This window comes from Schistocerca americana, chromosome 4 (genome assembly GCF_021461395.2).
Source record: "Schistocerca americana isolate TAMUIC-IGC-003095 chromosome 4, iqSchAmer2.1, whole genome shotgun sequence".
Taxonomy (NCBI): Eukaryota; Metazoa; Arthropoda; class Insecta; order Orthoptera; family Acrididae; genus Schistocerca; species Schistocerca americana.
This window is the reverse complement of record NC_060122.1, coordinates 613,426,344-613,447,044: the sequence shown is the minus strand read 5'-3', so window position 1 is coordinate 613,447,044 and position 20,701 is coordinate 613,426,344. Positions and strand designations below refer to the sequence as shown.

General features: G+C 39.3%; 1 protein-coding gene across 1 annotated transcript in view; it reads left to right on the top strand.

The window, feature by feature from the left end:
* LOC124613656 (venom allergen 5-like) overlaps nucleotides 1-20,701 on the top strand; it is a 96,061-nt gene that overhangs the window by 29,075 nt on the left and 46,285 nt on the right. Inside the window, exon 2 of the mRNA XM_047142372.1 lies at nucleotides 13,055-13,189. Coding sequence (XP_046998328.1) covers nucleotides 13,055-13,189 — 135 coding nt within the window. The remainder of the gene's footprint in view (nucleotides 1-13,054; nucleotides 13,190-20,701) is intronic.

Sequence of the window (20,701 nt, the reverse complement as noted above, 5' to 3'; positions counted from 1 at the left end):
TTCACAACGATTACAAATATTACAAAAAATACATAAACAAAACTAAATTAAACTTATATTCACCTGCAAACTGAGCTGACACTGGTGGATGGGTGACGCTTCAATTTCGCGTCCCACTACATACCCCACCCACAAGCTCAGTTTGTCAGGTTTTAACCGAAAATAAAACTTCTTCTATATACAATATTTAACTGTTAATGATATACAATTTTTCTCACATTTTCAGTAATCTAAAGTCCTTGCTCTTAGATAGATTCAATCCTTTTATGACGATATTGTTGTGACTATTTGTCATTTACTTTTAATTGTGCTATTATGATAATTCAGAACCGAATATATTGAGATTACTCCTTTTCATTTAATAGTTGCTAGTAAATAATAGTTTAGTACGTTCTTTAACGTTGTTACATTAGGACAAAGCGTTCAAAATGTGATAGATTTGTTTCAGTTTTATTCATTTACTAGAGTTATTCTTTCCAAAAATGTATATTACTAACAAGTTTCTCACAATAACTAATAGTACTATTTACTTTACGTCGTTCTTTTCCCTAATGCTTTATTTATGCCTGAGGTCAAGAAGAAATCAAGCAAAACTTTCTTTAGAATCTCGGCACGGCTTTCTTTACCTTTGGACACTTTGTTGGGTAACGGCAATTTATTTAGGAGAAACAAGCGAGAGAGCCCCGTTTGGTGTGTTCTATATTAACACTATTACAAATCTCTATTAAAGGCACTCTGCTATGTTCTCGTGAGCCATATAGCTCTGGACGCCCATGGTCCCTAAAATTATTAACCATCCCCTTTGGTTCCTACTATCCGAGTAAATATAAAATATACAAAATTCCTTCTGACCTAATAACAAAACTTTCTTCCATATAAATCCCCTTTTAGTTATCTTTCCCTTTTTGAAGTACCGGTAGATTATTGTAGAACACTTGTTTAAACTTCCTGTCATTTCTTTAAAAATAACACGTAACTATCACGAAAAACTTCACATGAATAAACTATGAACGCTCTTCCGTATGTAACATATATTACATATTAACTTATTTAGGAATGAAGGGTTTCATTTGATCGACACTATATAATCCTTTAATTACACCTGATGAAGGTTCCATGAGAAGTAACGCTTTGGGATGTACAATATTATGTACAACATATGGACCTTCAAAGATAAAGAAGAATTCTTTATTGATCTTCGAACTTTCAGGATGAGATCGTACTAATACAAGATCTCCTACCTGAGATGAGGGTTCCATAGCATGTTGATTAAATTGCAATTGGGTCTTGTGTAATTTTGACTAACAGTTGCCTTTAGTCGACCCATACTAAAGGGCTCTACTACGTAGTTTTCCGAACTTTCTATGATAACGTCACCTACAACTTGACCTTTATTAATTACTTGAGGATGATTTATCTCATTATCGTTATTGTGTAATTTCCGCATTTTAGAGTTATTACCACGATTTTGTCGGCTCTCTTTATCTTTAGATTGCCGTTTTATATAACAAAACCGGATATGATTGTTGTTGTTAAATGTTCATGGTTCTGAATTATTTTTATTTCGAGGATTGTCATTTCTACCAAATCTAAATTCTCGTCTTCCCGTTCTCTATTAAGTATATTTAACTGTTCTAAATATCCTAATAATTCACAAGGTTGTGACCATTCCCTTTCTATCATTCTTTCCTTTACATAATACGGTAGCCTACTAATTAGGACTCGTATTAGATGACTTTCAATAATTGGTTCTTCAATTAATTTAGCATGGTTTAAATGCCATTCGAAATAATTCCTATAACCTCCGCACCGTTTAGAATATGGAGGAGGGTCTAACAACTCTAACGTTAAGTGTTGTTGTTTTCCTCTTGACCAATAATTTTGTTTAAACTGCTTAACAAAATCATCCCAGTCCCTAAATTCAGTTCTATGCAGTACTGCCCATTCCGTAGCTTCTGCTTCTAAATGTCCTATTACAAATTGAATCCATTTTTCATTACTCCATTTAGGAGATAATGAAATTTCAAAAGCTTTTATAAAGATTATAGGGTGAAGTTCGCCTCCTGGTTTGAATACAGGAAATCGACTTGCTACACTCGAATTTGTCGTTATATCATCCCAAGATTCTGCGAGAGACATAGTTGGATTTTGTTTAGGTTGCAGAGACGGAGTTGCGTCGGATTTGCTTGCCGTGATTTATTTATTTGTATTGTTGTCGTCCGAGCTGGCAAACACGATGTGACTGTTGTCTCTGATTACGTTATTACTTCTACTACTTGAAATGTTTTCATTATTATCTAATTCCGATAACCGTTTAGCAATTTCCTGTATTCGCATTTCTGTGTTGGATACGCGATTAGCTAATATCGATTCTTCACTGTGTTCACGATGTGAACGCTCTGTACCTTCGTCAATGTTATTATCTTTGGAAGTCTGAAGGTTACTGCATATTTCGGTAATTAAAAATTTCATGGTTTCTATTTCAGTATGATCTTTTTCTGCTCGATGAGTTAATATCTCTAATTCTACATTATCTATTGAAGAAATCTCTACAGGTTTGGTAGAAACCTCTTTAATAGATTCTAATAATTCTCTACGAACAGCTTCTGTTTGCATAGAAAATTCACCTCGTAACTTATCGTTATTTTTCTCTATTTCATTTACAACTAAAACATTGTCATTATCTAGTCTCTTGGTTAAGTCAGTAATATCATTTCGCATGCGAGCTTTTTCCTCACGTGATTCCTGGATATGTTCTTCTAACCTCTTACAATTATCAGCAATCTTATTACTAAGTCCCACTAGTTTTTCCTGCATTTCAACTTTAGAAGCCTCTATTTTATCACTTAATTCACGACTGGTTTCATTAAGATGTTCCTGTGACCTGTCTGTAGATTTTATTAACTCCCCTTTTTATCTTGCAGTAGATTCTTCGGTAGACTGTTTTAATTCCTGTTTTAGTTCCTCTTTTAATCTAGCAGTAGATTCTTCGTTAGACTGTTTTAATTCCTGTTTTAGTTCCTCTTTTAATCTAGCCGTAGATTCTTCGTCAGATTGTTTTAATTCCTCTTTTAATCTAGCAGTAGATTCTTCGTTAGATTGTTCCTATCGGACACAGATTGCTCTTCGTCTGACATTCCACTTCCCGACATTATTGTAAGATTTTAACTAGTTACACACGCAGACTTGTAATCAACAATCCTATAAATGCACACTCCCTACGTACAACACTCCACTTCCAACTTAAAACAGACTCACCGGACACTAATATTGTAGTTTTCAGTTCTCGGTGATCAGTGTGCTGCTATGGGCTGCAGAAGTAACAGCCGTCGATGCAGCCGCTGAGATGCTGCGACCCCGCTTCCGCAACCGGCAGGACGCTGAGTCGAACACCGGAGACGTCACTGGCTGCAACCACGCCCGGCCGCACCGTAGACAGGCGAAGCCCTCAGCAACACCTCTAATACCAACCGGAGGACCGCCCCCCAGCTGAAGTACTGGACCTGTTAGTTTAGGGAGAAAAAGGTTGTCGGGATTTGCAGCGTTCAGCTGCTGCCCAACAGATGCGCCTTCTCGTGGAATAACTGCGTGACCGTACTGCTTGGTTGCGCTCCGTCAGATGCCCACACCCGCGAAGTCGCCGCTGGCTGGTGAAGGCTCCACGAAAACTCGCGTTGACTTCCGAAGGACTCTTGATGTTTTAATTGTTTCGTACCTGTGTGCCTTAGTTGCACACAAGTCCTGTTTTTAAGGTCGCCACGGTGTAGTGTAACGACGCAAGTTTCGTATGAATGATTTTCTTTTTGACATATGACCATGTGCAGACTTCGTCACCTACGTCAGTTACAACACACTTCAGAACTATTTAAATTCTTTTTCAATTGTCTCAGAATGGTTCTTGAACGAAACTGTAAAACATCATCATTTGAGTCGTATGCGCAGAATTACGTCACTCAGTCTAATTGGTTTGCGTAAACTTTTTCAATTTAGATGTCGTTTGTTTCTCCTCAGAAATTATATTAATGGAGGTTATCTGCTTTAATAGATATTAGAACCACATTGAATAAACTTTCAAGACTCAAACTCGCGATGAACGTTCTCAGAAATTAATAATCTTGTCAAACAAATTACGTAACATAATTCTTCATAAATAAATTCTCGGAACACGTATTGAGACTTAAGTAGCATCCAGTAGTTTATTATCTTCCTACATATAGATGTGAACCTGAGTCTTGACGAGATAGGACTGAACATTTACAACATGATTAAACTTTCTATGACGTCATTGTTGTAGAAACATTACAAATTCTAATTTTTTCGATTTTTAGAAGCACGACGCAACAACTCGGTTTCAGGATCTTCCGTTGTTCTTTGGCTGTCGACCCGCGACGTATAGTGGCCAGCAATTTTCTCTCTGGTCCCGGCAGCGAAGATGCTGTCTCCGTTCGTTGCGCCGCCCTCTCCGTACATGAAATATAAAAAATAAATACAAACTTTAGACAATTCACAACGATTACAAATATTACAAAAAATACATAAACAAAACTAAATTAAACTTATATTCACCTGCAAACTGAGCTGACACTGGTGGATGGGTGACGCTTCAATTTCGCGTCCCACTACAGTACCCTCCTCCACACACCGTCAGGTGGCTTGCGGAATATGGATGTAGATGTAGATGTAGATCAAGTTGGTGCCGACTTTTGTGATATTTAAAATGTCATGCTAGACGTTAAAAATGGATCCATGATTGATTTTCACTTATTTAACTATCGCCGTGATTGAGATACGTCGGTTTTCGAACACCAGGTCCTGCATTTCTCATACGATTCCCCGTTCTTCTGAAATATATGGCTTGCTACTTCGGTATTCCCCATTCAGGACAGTTTACCCACTGCGAAAGCGTTTGTGACACCTGACCAATGAATAATATGATGGAGCATTGTGGCCATGCACTAGGGATGGGAGAAACCGACCGCTTAAAACCGATGCCGGTATTTTATTTTTGAATAATCCGTGTATTTCGGTAAGGAAATCGAAATGTCAATTAGCCATAGCAGCAGTGCTAAAATTTTTCATTTTTTGAATAAACCTTTTCTTCAAAAAAGGAGTAATTTTTATTCGGAAAATTTGAATTGGTTTGAAATATTGCGTCATTATCGAAAACGAGAAAAGCGATCAGTGCTATTTTATAACAATGCTGACAAAAACGAACAACAAGCACATGGCTTAAGAACTGTTACAGCGTTACCGAGGCAATTATATGCCTGTTGTCATGGTTTAAGATACGCGTGTACGTGCAGAATGCGAGACCTGCCCCATGTGGTCCACCGAGCGACGTGGCGCGGTGGTTATCACACTGGATTCGCATTCGGGAGGTCGACGGCTCAAACCCACGTCCAGTCGTCCTGATTTAGGTTTCCCGTTATTTCCCTAAATTACTTCAGATAAATACGGAGATGGTTCCTTTGAAGGGGCACGGCCGACTTCCCTCTCTATCCTTCCCAAAACCGAAGGACCATGACCTCGCTGATTGGTCCCCCCACTCAAATCAACCAACCAACGAACCACCAGGTGTATACGATGGTTTCTCCCTGTCGTCGCCACACATTCATTGTACTGCAGAATGGCGCAAACCATAGTCTGGAATTACAATGCATCATTTGTTTTAAAGGGTACAGATTTGTCTGCTGTTTCTAAAATAATATAAGAGAAAGGAAATTACCGTAACAGTAATAAATTAGAAACTAAACAACAGTTCATTCATAGTATACGATAAAAATAGAAAGTAGCTGATCTGCTACTTGCGTCTACGTAATATGTCTTTATTTGCTTGTAGCCCTTGAAAAGGAACAAATCAATACGAAAAACAGAGTTCTGATTTCTTAGTTTTCACGCTGTAGCACTCACTATGAATTTCGAGCATAGTTTCAAAAAATTAGAATCAATAGTAGTATCCTGTGATTATTTTGTAGTATTCGACGACTTATCACTTTTCAGAAAAAAACTATGTTTTCTTTTATTTGCCAACTTTATTAAACATCTTGATTCTAGGTATCTTGATACTAAGAGGGTCAAAGTTTTTCAGTATTTTTTAGATTTCTGTATTTAGTACAGGAAGTAATAGGAGTAAAAAACCGAAAATCGGTTATTTGAGAAACTCGTTGTTTTCAACGGTTTTAACAGTCAGGTTAACTGATGTGAAAAACAAAAGAAATAACCGAAAACCAGTTGTTTCAGTGATAACCGCCATCCGTATCAAACACTACCACCAACTTAGCATGGATTGTTGCAGTGTTGTTCTCATTCAAATGCGGAAACCGAGACACCACACCGCACTCCACTTATTAATGAGCTGCACCATTTTCTTTTGGGACTTTCCACTTGTTTTAGAACTGCAGTCATGTGCTTACAAAAAAAACCCATAAATTAAATAACCTTTTTCAAAACGATAACTAGGAGTTAGTAACTACTCTAATATATTCTGTAGGTTTCAGTACTTTTCAAAATTAAATTCGTTGGATCCTAGTAGTCGTCATGATTAACCTTACAGAGAATCTGGCGAGACACGTTCCATCTAACTCATCATTTATAACAAGTCTATGGAACGGAGTTAGTTGTGTAAGGAGCTTCCAGCAAATTTTGATACAGATTGAACATCGATTCTTTGATATGGACATCTGCATACTCCCCCTCTCCGCTACTGGTTGGGACCTGAAGCATTTCTCTCTCTCTCTCTCTCTCTCTTTCTTTCTATGTTTTAAAAGTTGAGATGTTTTAGATAGAAGTTTACTCATTAAGTATCGACAGTAAAAGCATATGATTACCAAAGCACCTCGTAATACCGCGACGAGAGACAGAAACCCCTAATAATGGTGAATCTGATCCAAATTTTGGACAGAAGCAAGTAATAATGGCCGAAAAAATTGGAGAATTTCGCATTAGCGTAATATTTCAGTTCACCATCTGTTTCTATTTGTGAAGTGGTAGCTGAGAAAAGGGGCCACAGAAAGAGAATAGTGTCTGACAGTTTCCCAATTGGCACAACCAATAGATTTGCCTTACTACCACAGTTAAGAAAGGAAGAGGCTCCAGTAGCAGTAGATGAAGTTAAGATGTAACAGAATCTCACTAGGAAATCAACTGTTTCAAAAAAAGTAGAAAGTAAGAGGAAAGTTCTGTTGCTAGGTAGCAGCCATGGAAGAGGTGTGGCCAGATTTTGCAGAAAAAATTAGGTGACACATGCCAGGTCACAAACGTTTTCAAGCCAAGTGCATGTCTTAGCCAGGTGGTAGAGGATATAGGTTCCTTGTGCAAGGGTTTCTCAAAGCAGGATCATGTGGTGATAGTGGGTGGAGTGGGAAACAGTATTGATAGGGATCAGGGCTACAGTATTGAGTGTGATCTGGTGAAAATAGCCCCTGCAATGACCCATGCCAACGTTGGGCTGGTGCCTGCTTTCATGTGGCATGATCAGCCCCAGTTGAACCGCTCTGTCAGGAGGGTAAATATGGAGTTGGATCAGTTGCGTAGGGTGGCCACTCTGTCAGACATTGGGTTGATTTCCTGTCAAGGCTATTGATAGGGGGGATTTCACAAGGCATGGCCTACACCTCAATAGGAAAGGGAAGGGTAAACTGGCAGGGTTGTTAGCGAAATCCATAAGGGGGGACACTACTACTCATGGATAAAGAGGTCCAAAGCTCACAAGATTCTCACAACAGTAAAGTAAATAATAATGTTACCATATTTAACCAAAATATTGGTGGATTAAAGAAAAAGTAGATTCTCACAAAAGTAAAGTAAAAAAATAATATTCCGGGATTGAACAATAAAGTAGATGAGCTCCTGGTTTGTTTAGATGACATTGAATCTGATAATGTAATAGATATACTATGCCTGTCTGACCATCACATTGTGTCTGATATGGAAAAGTTAATATCAGTTGTTATAAACTAGCTGCACATATGAGTAGAGAGAGGAGGAGTTGCCATATATGTCAAAAGTTATCACTGTGTAAAAAGCTTAGATACAAAAAAGTTTTGTCTAGAGCAACATATAGAAGCATGTGCCTGTCAACTTAAATTGAAGGAGTGCTCTTTTATAACTGTAACAGTATATGGGTCCTCTTCAGGAAACTTTCATTTATTCCTTGAGAACTTGGATCCCTTGTTGTGCTATCTGCCAGATAGGGGAAAGCAAATTATTATTTGTGGGGACTTCAATGTTGATTCACTGAAAGAGTGTAACAGGAAGAATGACCTGGAAGTCTTGCTCGGTTCTTTCAATTTGACATCTGTCATTGATTTTCCTACTCGGCTAGTAAAGGCAGCAGCACATTGATAGATAACACTTTTATAGACCAAGATAAGTTTAAAAACATAAATTCTTGTCTTGTTGAGAATGGCCTTTCTGATCATGGTGCTCAGCTAGTTACAGTATATGACATAGCTCCATTCAGTAATTTAAAACTACCCTCAGATGTTGTGCATTCGATTAATGATTCAACAATTAGAAATTTTAGGGAAAATCGTCAACAGTTAGGCTGGGATGAGGTGTACAAGGAAGCTGATGATAATTTAAAATATAACTTATTTCATGATGCACTTTAAACAGAATTTGAAAACTGTTTCCCCAAGAAAGTAGTTAAATCTAGTTATAAGAAGCCATGCTAAAAACTTTGGCTTACTAAGGGAATAAAAATATCTTGTAACCACAAAAGGGAACTGTATCTAACAACAAGAAATAGTAATGACCCAGAAACAGCCAAATATTAGAAAACTACTGTGCTACATTAAGAAAGGTTATTAAAAAGTCCAGAAGCTCGTGCATCATGTCTGAGATTAATACCTCTGATAACAAAATCAAAACAATTTGGAATATTGTTACAAGGGAGACAGGGCAACCAAGAGTACAGGATGATGGCATTACCATCAAAGCGAATGGAAACTTGACAAATAACAAGCTGGAAGTCGAAAATATTTTGAATAATCATTTTTTAAATGTTGTGGAGGAAATAGGATCTAAATGTTCATTAGGAGAAGCAAGGCAGTTAATGGAAGAGGCCTTACCCACACAATTTGATGCAATTGAAATTCCACCCACCTCTCCTTCTGTTAGGAAGATAATGAACTCTCTCAAGAATAAAAGCTCACATGGAATTGGTGGCATTTCCAGCAGAATAGTAAAAGCTTGTTCCCAAGAGATGAGTGGGATTCTTAGCCACATATGTAATATCTGCCTGAAGCAGGGTATTTTCCCAGATAGACTGAAGTATGCCATTGTTAATCCACTGCATAAAAAGGAGATACATCTGATGTCAACAACTACTGCCCAATCTCTCTTCTCACTGCCTTACCCAAAATTCTTGAAAAAGTAATGTAGTGTACAGTAGCTTGACACCATTTTAAAAATAAAGTTTTTAAAAAAATCAGATTGGTTTCCAGAAAGGTTTTTCAATGGAAAATGCTATATATACTTTCACTAGTGAAATATTAAATGCTCTGAGTAACCAGAAGTCACCTGTTAGAATTTTTTGTGATCTCTCAAAGGCTTTTGATTGTGTAAATCATGGAATACTTCTAGATAAGCTCAAGTACTGTGGTATGAATGGGACAGCGGTCAAATGGTTTAAATCATACCTAACTGGAAGAGTGCAGAAAGTTGAAATAAGCAGTTCGTGTAATATGCAAGAAACTGGTGATTTCTCAAACTGAGGAACAATCAAGAATGGGGTGCCACAAGGTTTGGTCTTGGGTCCTCTGTTGTTCTTTATATATGTTAATGACTTGCCAATCTATATTCATGAAGATGCAAAGCTGGTACTTTTTGCTGATGATACAAGTATAGCTATCACACCCAACAGACAAGAATTAACTGATGAAATTGTAAACAATGTTTTTCAGAAAATCAATAAGTGGTTCTCTGCAAATGGGTTCTCATTAAACTTTGACAAAACACAGTATATACAGTTCCACACAGTAAATGGAATGACACCATTAATAAATATAGACTTCGATCAGAAATCGGTAGCTAAGATAGAATATTCAAAATTTCTAGGTGTATGCATTGATGAGCGGTTGAACTGGAAAAAACACACTGAAGATCTGCTGAAACGTTTGAGTTCAGCTACTTATGCTATTAGGGTCATTGCAAATTTTGGTGATATACATCTCAGTAAATTGGCTTACCACACCTATTTTCATTCTCTGCTTTCGTATGGCATCATATACTGGGATAACTCATCATTGAGTAAAAAAGTGTTCATTGCACAAAAGCGTGTAATCAGAATAATTGCTGGAGCTCATCCAAGATCATCCTGCAGACAATTATTTAAAGAGCTGGCGATCTTCACTGTAGCCTCACAGTATATATATTTGTTATTAAAAATCCGAACGAATTCAAAAGTAATAGCAGTGTACATGGCTACAACACTAGGAGAAAGGATGATCTTCACTATTCAAGGTTAAATCTAACTTTGGCTCAGAAGGGGGTAAATTATTCTGCCACAAAAGTCTTTGGTCACTTACCTAATAGCATCAAAAGTCTGACACATAGCCATATAGCATTTAAAAGGAAATTAAAAGAATTTCTGAATGGCAACTCCTTCTAATCATTAGATGAATTTTTGGATATGGTAAGTGGGTAATTTCCCCACCCCCCACCAAAAAATAAAATTAAAAATATTAAGTGGCATGTAATATTTTGTGTAATGTAATATCTTGTATAGGCACCTTTTATTAACCTGACACATTCCTCATAATTACGAAGTGTCGTATTCATGATCTATGGAACAAGTATTAATCAAATCTAATGTAATCTGTGCAGCTGGAGACATCAAGCGACTGAAGTAGCTGTCTACGTCATTGTTCGATGGCACTTAACCAATCAACCAAACAAAATTCTTACATAAAAAATACACGCAACGGACTGAACGAATTGATCTGCAAATTGATTTCAGGCAGGTTCTCCTTAGCGATAGTGTACAAATAATGAAATTAACACGTAATGCTTTCGATTGTTACACCATCAAGCCACCAACGGTTTCCTCATGGCCTATGAAAAAATACAAAATTATTTTTGTCAGGATGAGAATTAATCAGGTAATATATTACAAAATGAATTCCACATAGTAATTACAATCTATTTCATTTAAGCCAAAACAAATTTACATAGAAATATAGATTCTCACGTTATAAGAGCAGGAGGAAAAAAGGCGCCTAAGTATGGCGGGAAAAAGTGAAGTACGGTGTTTCACTTGTTTCTAACAAAAAAGCTGGCAGGAATTCTTCCCACTTTTATGATTTTGGACTAGTAGCAGAATTCTTTGGCCTCAACACTTTACTTTGTTTTTCATGACATTAAGAGTTTCACTAATAAAACAAGACAGGCATTCACATATTATTACAACAGTATGTAGTTAGTTTATTTTTTATATGCTTTGGTATTTTCATGCATGATGCATATGTACATTTCACGGCTAACATATATAGGGTGCTCAAAAAAATGTATCGAATATTGTGAGAGGTGGTAGTGCTCATCGAAACAAGAAAAATAAGTGCCTTCAACTGCGACATAATCGCATATACAAACAGTGCTCCAATACTGTAAAATGCTTTTTTAATTCAGTCTCTGAAAAAGACTTCATATGTGTCCAATATACATGGGTCCGGAAATGCATACTCTTTGAGATAAGTCCAATAAGCATGAATCCAGAAATACATAATTTAAGCGATAAACACATGTTTACAGGAGGTGGTCAACGTGGCGTCCATTCACGACAATCCAAAAAAAAAAAAAAAAAAAATGCACCCTTTGAAGTGTACCCAGTTGTTGTTGTGCCTACAGACACGCATTGAAGACGCGACCATGTAGTGTCCCCACATCGTTGATTGGCGTGGCGTAGACCAATTCCTTCAAGTGTCCCCATAGTCAAAACTCAAGGGGATCGAGGTCTCGGGGAACGAGCAGGCCAAGATATGGGACCACACCGACCATCCAGTGGTCCTGAAATGTCGCATCAGATGTTGACACATATTGTGGCGTAAGTGTGCTGGTGCGCCATCAAGTATGAACCAGAATGGCATGCCTACAACAAGATAGGCAATACATTAATGAGAAAGTCCAAATAATGTACCCCACTTAACCTTTGTGGTACCACATATGACCCTATTAATTTGTCACCAAGTACACCTGCGAAAACGTAGTCTGAGAATCGGTGTTGATGCTCCATTTTCTGAACTGCTTGGGGATTTATATTTGCCTTACATGCTGGTTATGAAAATTTGCAACAGCCATTAACAGAACCGCCGTCTGCTATGATGAGCCTGTGTTCTTAATGCCTGAACGTGCTAGTGATGATATGGTGCAGCAACTGTTCATGGAACACCCTCCCCCCCCACCCCCCACCCCCCACCCCCCACCCCACCCCACCCGCTCCCCAGATGAGAGAGTGAGACACGCCTTCTGCTGCTGCTAATAATCGCACACTGATCCCAGAGGTTCCTTCCACCGAATGTAGCATTCACAGAAGAGCACTGTGAGTAACACATCATAATACACTACCAACACATTTGACGGAGCGGTAATGCAACGACTGTGCTAATATTCACTACCAAGTGTTGCGCAACCCTTCCTATAAACGTGTTTAACTCGAAAAGTATGCGTTTCTGGACCCATGTTGGTTGGACTTATTTTTCTTGTTTGAGTGAGTATTACCGCCTCTCAAAGTATTCGTCACTTTTTTTGAGCACCCTGAATAATGTTGTAAACCCTCTTATGCAGAGGCACGTGACAGTCGAGGCTGTTTCTCTGCCAGCAGAGGAGACCTTTGTAAAAGGTCGCACACCTTGTGGACTCTGTAGTTTGTCCGGTTACAAGTAGTGTCTCATTGAAACGCTACTACTCGTTTCTTAGCCTGAGCACGTTTAACCATACTCCAAGGTGTATTTCGCCTGAAACTTGTCAACAGTGCCAGAATGATAGCTGTGTCAATGCCATCTAAAAAATATCCAAGCTGTACTTGACTAGGGCTTTCCTGAGGTAGTGTTTCCAGTTGTTGCAGGTGCGCAGGCTGTGGGCGTTGGCGGCCATCAGGACTGCGCTGGTGGCTGCGGCTGTGGGAGTGACACTGGCAAAGACCATAGACTACTGCAGAGTCTGCCAGGACCACACCATGTGCCGCTTCAAGGTACGATATGCAACACACTCCGTCTGCTGGATACCTTGAGTAGGGCCAGTTAGCTGCCGTGTCACTTGCCATATGAAGCTGTTCACAACTTCCCCGGTACACACTAATAGGCTCACTGCATGACACATGCCATTTGGATATTTGGCCACTGACCCAGTTCATTGTGATGTCAGTTGGTGTATGAAGCTATTCAAAATCTCTGTGATGGTGTCAGTGCGTCATTTCTATCGCTATACACTGAGGTGACCAAAGTAATGGGAAAGCTCCTAATAAAGTGTCGGCCCCTCTTTTTACGGCTGAAATATTGAGACATGCTGCCCCTGTAGCTGTCCATAACCGCAAAAGTGTTGTCGGGGCAGGATTTTGTGCACAAACCCACCTCTCGATTATGTCCCAAAAATGTTCGACGGGATTCATGTCAGCTCATCTGGGTGGCCAAATCATTCGCTCGAACTGTCCAGAATGTTCTTGAAACATATCGAGAACAATTTGTGGCCTGGGGACATTGCACATTGCCATCCGTAAAAATTCCATTGCTGTTTGGGAATATGAAGTCCATGAATGGTCTCCAAGAAGCTGAACATAACCAAAACCCAGTCGATTCCATGTGAACACACCCCACATCATTATGGACCTACCACCAGCTTGCAAGGTGCTTTGTTGATAACTTGGATCCATGGTTTCAAAGGGTCTGCTCCATACTCTAGCCCTACGTTCAGCTCTTACCAACTGAAATCGGGGCTCATCTGACCAGGCCTCGATTTTCCAGTTGTCTAGGATCTACCGGGCACTGCTGGCGATGTCTTGTTGTTAGCAACGGCACTCGCGTCGGTCATCTGCTGCCATAGCCCATTAATGTCGTATTTCTCTGCACTGTGCTAACGGAAACGTTTGCCCTACTGATTTATGAAGTTATTTTATGCAGCGCTGCTTGTCTGTTAGCAATGACTGCAGTTGCAGTTGCGGGGGAATTTTGAACGAGTGTTATTAAGTTGTGAACTGAGTGGAAGTAAGATCAATACCTTGTGAAGAGCCAAATACTCGGTACAAAAAAGGCATGTAATGTCTTCTCTTATGTTGTTCCTAAAGCCACAGCATTTCTCATTTCACCAACTGTCGCTGGCCTTTAAAATTTATATTCTTTCATCAAAGAAGTTCGCAGTTAGAGGAATAATAGAGGAGATAATGAAGTTTTGCATAGTAACCATATGGCAACAAACTCTCATCTGTATGCTATCATTTCCCAAAATCTCATTTCGATATCTCAAACTGGATGTGAGATACGAGAAATGTTATGGATATTTCATTCTGCCTTTATCGCGGTCGCAAATGCATGTGCTACATAAGATAGATTTTCTCAAGACTGGTGTCAAATAGAGACCTCCAACGACGTCTAAAGAAAAATTCAATATGTTGGCAAAATTTCACACACAGCAACGAGTAATATGCACCAAACGCAAAATCATAGCGAGCCCTATTTTTCACTACAAACTTTTTCGAGTTTCGCGCAGTGTTTTACACAGATGCAAATATCACAATAACTACAACCATTAACGAAATGACGGGCACTCCATCATGAAACTGACGTACAAGGCTATAAGAAACACAAAAATTAAATTCTTTTACTGATTTGTTTCTGTGAAATCGTTTGAGAAAGATTGCAGGGTGTGCACCTCGATTCTGTCATCGCAGCCAGTTGAAAGCAGCCAATGTCAGCTTCCCCTCCCAACAAACGTATAAACTTGCCCAGCGTTTTGGACTAAAATTGGTCAATGCAAACCGACCACCTTATAACTTCAGGTTAAAGTTGGTAGTGATTGAGGGAACTTGTACAGCACAATACTACATGATGGACATCCTGTGTTGTGTGTGTTACCTCTCATGTGACAGTATTGTGATACCATTCTTTAACCGGACAGTCCTTGTCTACAAACAGCACATGTCTTTAGGAACTAACTGTGTGATGCTGCGGTCCTCCTGTGGCCAGAAAAGTCCCCAGATCTGTCTCCAACAGGACATGGGTGTGACCAGCTCAGACATACTCAGTCCCAGTCTCCAGGATATCAAGCCCCAATTAAAACAGTTGCGGACCAGCTTTCCTGAGGAAAGGGCGCAACAGGTTTATGACGCCCTTCCCATCCACATCAGTGCATACATCCACGTCAGACGGGGTGCAACATTGTACTGATAAATGGGTTCATACGGCCAAGTTCTGTATAAATTTGACTCAACTTTTTAATCACATTTCTTTCCCTCCTCAGTTTCTGGGAACTTAAGGTTTCATCTGAAACAGAGTATATTATTTGTTTTTCCGTTCTAGGTGTACTGCAGTTTAAGCGTGTTTTATACCAAATGTGTTGCACTTCTATTTATGGACCATCATTAGGGGTTCATTCAGTAAATATGGTATACACAAGACTTTTCTACATTTTGCTATCATTGGTTGAAAACAGGTATTCTTTTTAAATTTGTCGTCCGATTTACAGACTTTTTTACATGTTGTGTAGGTGTTTGGTATTTTCGCACTGTTAGAGGAGGTGAAGTCGAAAAAAACTTTGTTGAACTTTTCTGTTGGCGATTGTGCTGCTTTTAGAAACTCATTATCTAATTTTTCGAGGAATTTCACTTACTTTCATGAATTTTAGTCGACTTTAAACAAAAGTAGCAAACTTGTTATTTATAGATGTGTGTTTCAAAGTAAATCATCTCACAAACAATTTAAGAAACTTTCATTACTTTGTAAGTTGTTGTTGAAAATGTGATAGTATGGTATAAAGTACGGTACATTATCCAGCCAGTGAAACTAGTATACAATTTAGAAATTTCACAATCATTTTTTGTTAAAGAATTATCAGAGCTGTATCAAATTTCATAATTGTAGTTATAATATTTTTGAGGATAATGAATTTTAAACAATTTGTATGAACCAGCACCGTCTTTATTTCATATTAGCAATGTTACTGAAGCAGAGGGATTGTACTTTTCCAGATTCATTCTGAAATGTCCCTGCATCATAAATAGAATATTTCCTTTAACAAAATCCAAACTGAGAAAGTTATAAGTGATTAACTACAGAACTAGAGGGCTCATGCACCATGGTCAAGGTTTTACTGGCGGAAGTAAAGCTGTGAGGCCGGGTCGTGAGTCGTGCTTGGGTAGCTCAGACGGTAGAGCACTTGCCCACGAAAGGCAAAAGTCTCTAGTTCGAGTCTCGGTCTTGCACACGGTGTTAATCTGCCAGGAAGTTTCATATCAGCGCACTCCGTTGCAAAGTGAAAACTTCATTCAAGGTTTTACTCAGGTTAGAGAGGTACCCACATGCTGTCTACTCCCACATATACCTGTCAGCCGTTGCAATCTCTTTTACATAACCAGGCTCTTGGAGGTGCCTGTGCATTTCGGACTGGTATGATGTATTTCGTATGAACTTTTTGAAAAGTAAAGGAGTAGAACAGAGTAGTATCGCAAAAAAAAGTATTCTGTCACATACCAAGGAACATATTAACTGACTATTTTTGTTTAACAATGTTATGGAAGTGTGGAGTGATTTCAGTTAACTGTCCATCAAATTAGAGGAACTTTGTGTGTTTTATAGTATACCGCCTGTCAAGTGGACATTTCTTAGAACAAAATATCAACTTTACAGTAGGCAAGTAAACACTGAATATACCTGCTAATAGCTTTCGATTCTTTGTGCTCCACTAAGCAACTTTCATATCATTTCAATTTCGATAGGTGCAATGTGCTGCTAGTTAAACTTTGTAAAGGGCTTGTTTGTAAGTGGAATGTCTTGGAGCAATATACGTATTAATCCATGGCAGTATATATCTGGAGAACTTGGCAAATAGTTCAAGTTTATGCCGCTGGTCGGCACTGCTGTTGCGACACATCAGTCACTAGCTGCGTTACCAAAATGCTAAAATACAAGATGGCAGATGGCAGGAAATTAAAACATCCTAGATGGTGCTAGTGATAAATTTAAAAATATAAAATGGAACTGGGGGGGGGGACTCAAAATTTTAGAGTTCTGGGAAACGTAAGAAAATAGACACGTAAAAGAATTCAGGTGAAAAGCAAAAAATCCAAACTGTCTGAGCCAGTGTTGTTGGTGATTTGCTACGCCTCCCACTCACCATCTCCTGTTCCCACTCCTCCAGTCACACTCAGTACGGTACAGTCTGTTAAAACGAAGCATCTAATCACAATGTAGGCTTACAGTCACCATCTTGGCTATGCTCGGGGGTTTCTAAACGAGATGAATTGTTTTGCACCATGTTCAAAAGTAGTTATAAAAAATACATATAGGATGTATCTAGCAATATTTCCACATCTAAAATACTTCAGCATAACACACACACACACACACACACACACACACACACACACATACAAATATTCATCAAAATTGCTGCTTAAAAATGATTATGAACTCTCAAATTAAATGGCCCAACGTTGTTTCCATATCTAAATAGTTATAAAACACATATGACTGAAAAATAACATCCTATGCAGGTAATTTTTCGACCTGCAGGTGGTGTAAGACACAATAAACCCTCGCATATAATTGATGTTTTATGATTGTCAAGAATCAGTGTTAATTTCATATGTAAAATGTCTGTAAAAATAAGCCAGTGAAAGAATATGCCATAATTTCTTCAATCTTACAATGTTGCGTTATTTTATACCCCTACACGCTGCCCTTCTATCCTTCACACACACACACACACACACACACACACACACACACACACATCCTTTAAATTGCTACCCAAAACATGATTATAAAGTCTCAAATTAAGTGCCATTATGCGGATTTCACGCCAAAATAGTTGTAAAACTATAAAATAATAAACAAGTACTTTCTCGGCCTGCACATGATGTATACTCAAATTAAATATTTCCACATCTGAATTTAGATCTTTAATGCTTTTCCAGTGTTACAATATTACCTCCACGTCTGAAATATGTAAAGGGTGTTGACATTTTACCCTGAGGATACGTTACTGGTGGTCAGTAGAATGTACTGACGTCACCTAGCGGTTTTACAAGTTTTTCAGTAATGCTTCAACTTAGCAAGAACTATTTTATGAGGGACGAAGATAATTCATCATGTTGTACACTAGAAAAATATAATCGATGTTGTTAATAGGCTTCTACAGAATATGTACAAAAAGAGTGATTGGGAGGCAAGACATGTTGGTAGCAGATTTTAAGTACCAGTGGCTACTAAATAAACCAACGAACGATCAAAAGCTTAAAGTTGGTAGAATCGTCACGCCTCAATTAGAACTTAATGAAAGTGTGGACGCAGTGTGATGCTGCCCGAGCAGTATTCCACTTTCAACACAGGTACGGAACCAGGGTTCGCAGGGATCGCAGTTTCTGTCTCGCGCCCCCCCCCCCCCCCGCCCCCCCGGAAAACTTGTTACCATTCCAACTTTATATGTCCCACAGACACCTAGAAAAATAATAATAACACTAAAATAATAACCTCCATACATTATGTGAAACTACCAGAGGATTCACGAAAACAATACTCAAGCGCTGAATTTTGTGAACCCACATTCCCAACATGTCTCACGGGGAGTGTGCAAGGGCACACTGAAGGCGCACTATCCTCTGTGCCATCGGTGGCTCAGATGGATAGAGCGTCTGCCATGTAAGCAGGAGATCCCGGGTTCGAGTCCCATTCGGGGTACACATTTTCAACATGTCCCCAACGAAGTACATCAATGCCTGTTTGCAGCTAGGGTGTCCATTTAATTATCATTTCATTTCTAGCAAAGCTGCATGGTCATCTACGGTAACTGTTCTTTCGGGAACAGATACTACCGTCATATATAGATCTACCTCAGTTCATCGGCTTCCGTTGTATTATGCCACCCGACTTTCGCAGATCTACTGCTCTTAAGAGAGAATTCCACGAGGTCTTCAGAAATCCGGATCTACTAATGCATAGCGGTCTGCCACCTTTAAATCTTAAAAGGCTACAATTGCGACGTCCAACTCTAAGTGATGCTTCTCACAACACTGCCAGAGACTTTAAGTCTCTTGAAGAATGGAAAGATTGGAGGGAAGAGGTAACAGATGTGAGGCTGCGTAATGTCTACTGAGATGCTAAGCTTCCAATTGGTTATCATCTACCACAAACGACCTGGACTGCTTTTAATCGAATCCGTATGGGCAATGCCTGGCGCAATTATGCACTTTACAAATGGAACAAGGGGATAGCGATATGCACATATGAAAATGGCGGCCGTATCCCGTCCATAAGGTTTAATATCAGACACTACATTGGCGGAGCTGTCATTTGAGATCAGGTGATCAATGTGAAAAGGTTTCCGACGGGATAGTGGCCGCATGGCGGAGAATTAACAGACTCTGAACGCGGAATGGTACTTGTAGCTAGACCCATGGGGTAATCTGTTTCGGAAATCGTCAGAGAATTCAGTGCGCCGAGATCCACACACAACGCAGTGGCTGGCTGCGTTCACTTGACGAATGAGAGCAGCAGTGCTTGTATAGTGTGTCAGTGCTAACAGACAAGCAACAGTTCGTGAAATAATCGCAGAAATCAATGTGGAACATACGACGAACGTATCCATTAGAACAGTACGGAGAAATTTGGCGTTAAGGGGCTCTGCCAACAGAAGACTGACGCGAGTGCCTTTCCTAACAGCATTACACCGCCTGCAGCGCCTCTCCTGGGCCAGTGACCATACCGGTTGGACCCTAGACGGCTGAGAAACCGTGTTCGGCGGAGCGGGGTCGGCAGTCCGCATTCTCTCTTTCACTTACCGAAAGTCCACCCACCTCGATGTGATTCTTTCCGACGCCCCTTCACTCTGTAGTAACAGATACGTGCTAGGCAGTGTAAAGCACCGTTGGTGAAACCAATACCTAATACCTACCACACAGAGGCCGAGTAACTCAAGTTGAAAGTCAGTTCCTAAATGTTCATAATTAAAAAATCGGGCATTCGGAGGATGCATTCTACTTGCAGAAAGAATTTAAAATTAGACTGAATCTGCTTTTTATTCATATGGAAACACATGAAATGGCTATCAAGTTCGTATTCACTATGGTAATACTCTATCATCCAAACTTCACTGTCTGTACAACATAGTTTCACTCGAAAAGCAGTCAGAATTTTTGCAAGTCCGATCCGACTAATTTTCACTTTCTACCAGGTACCGACCCACAACTATTCGCGAGTTAAACATTCGGTCGTTTCAGTGTTCTTCTTCGAAAGAACTGCTCGCCAAAGTATTCCGTACAGAGCACGAAACATGCCACGCGGTATTGTTACTACGACCAGGAAGTTCACACGCTCATAACTCTCGAACTATATAATTTAGGAACACCAAACTTTCATTAAAATGTTCGTAGCTCTAGTCGCTTAAGTCACGGGGTATTCGAACCGCAATTAACTCACTATTTCTTCATTTTTCAGAGTATTTTTACGGAGCTATCTAACATGGTAGGCTGGTTAGCAAGCGACTACCTCGAACT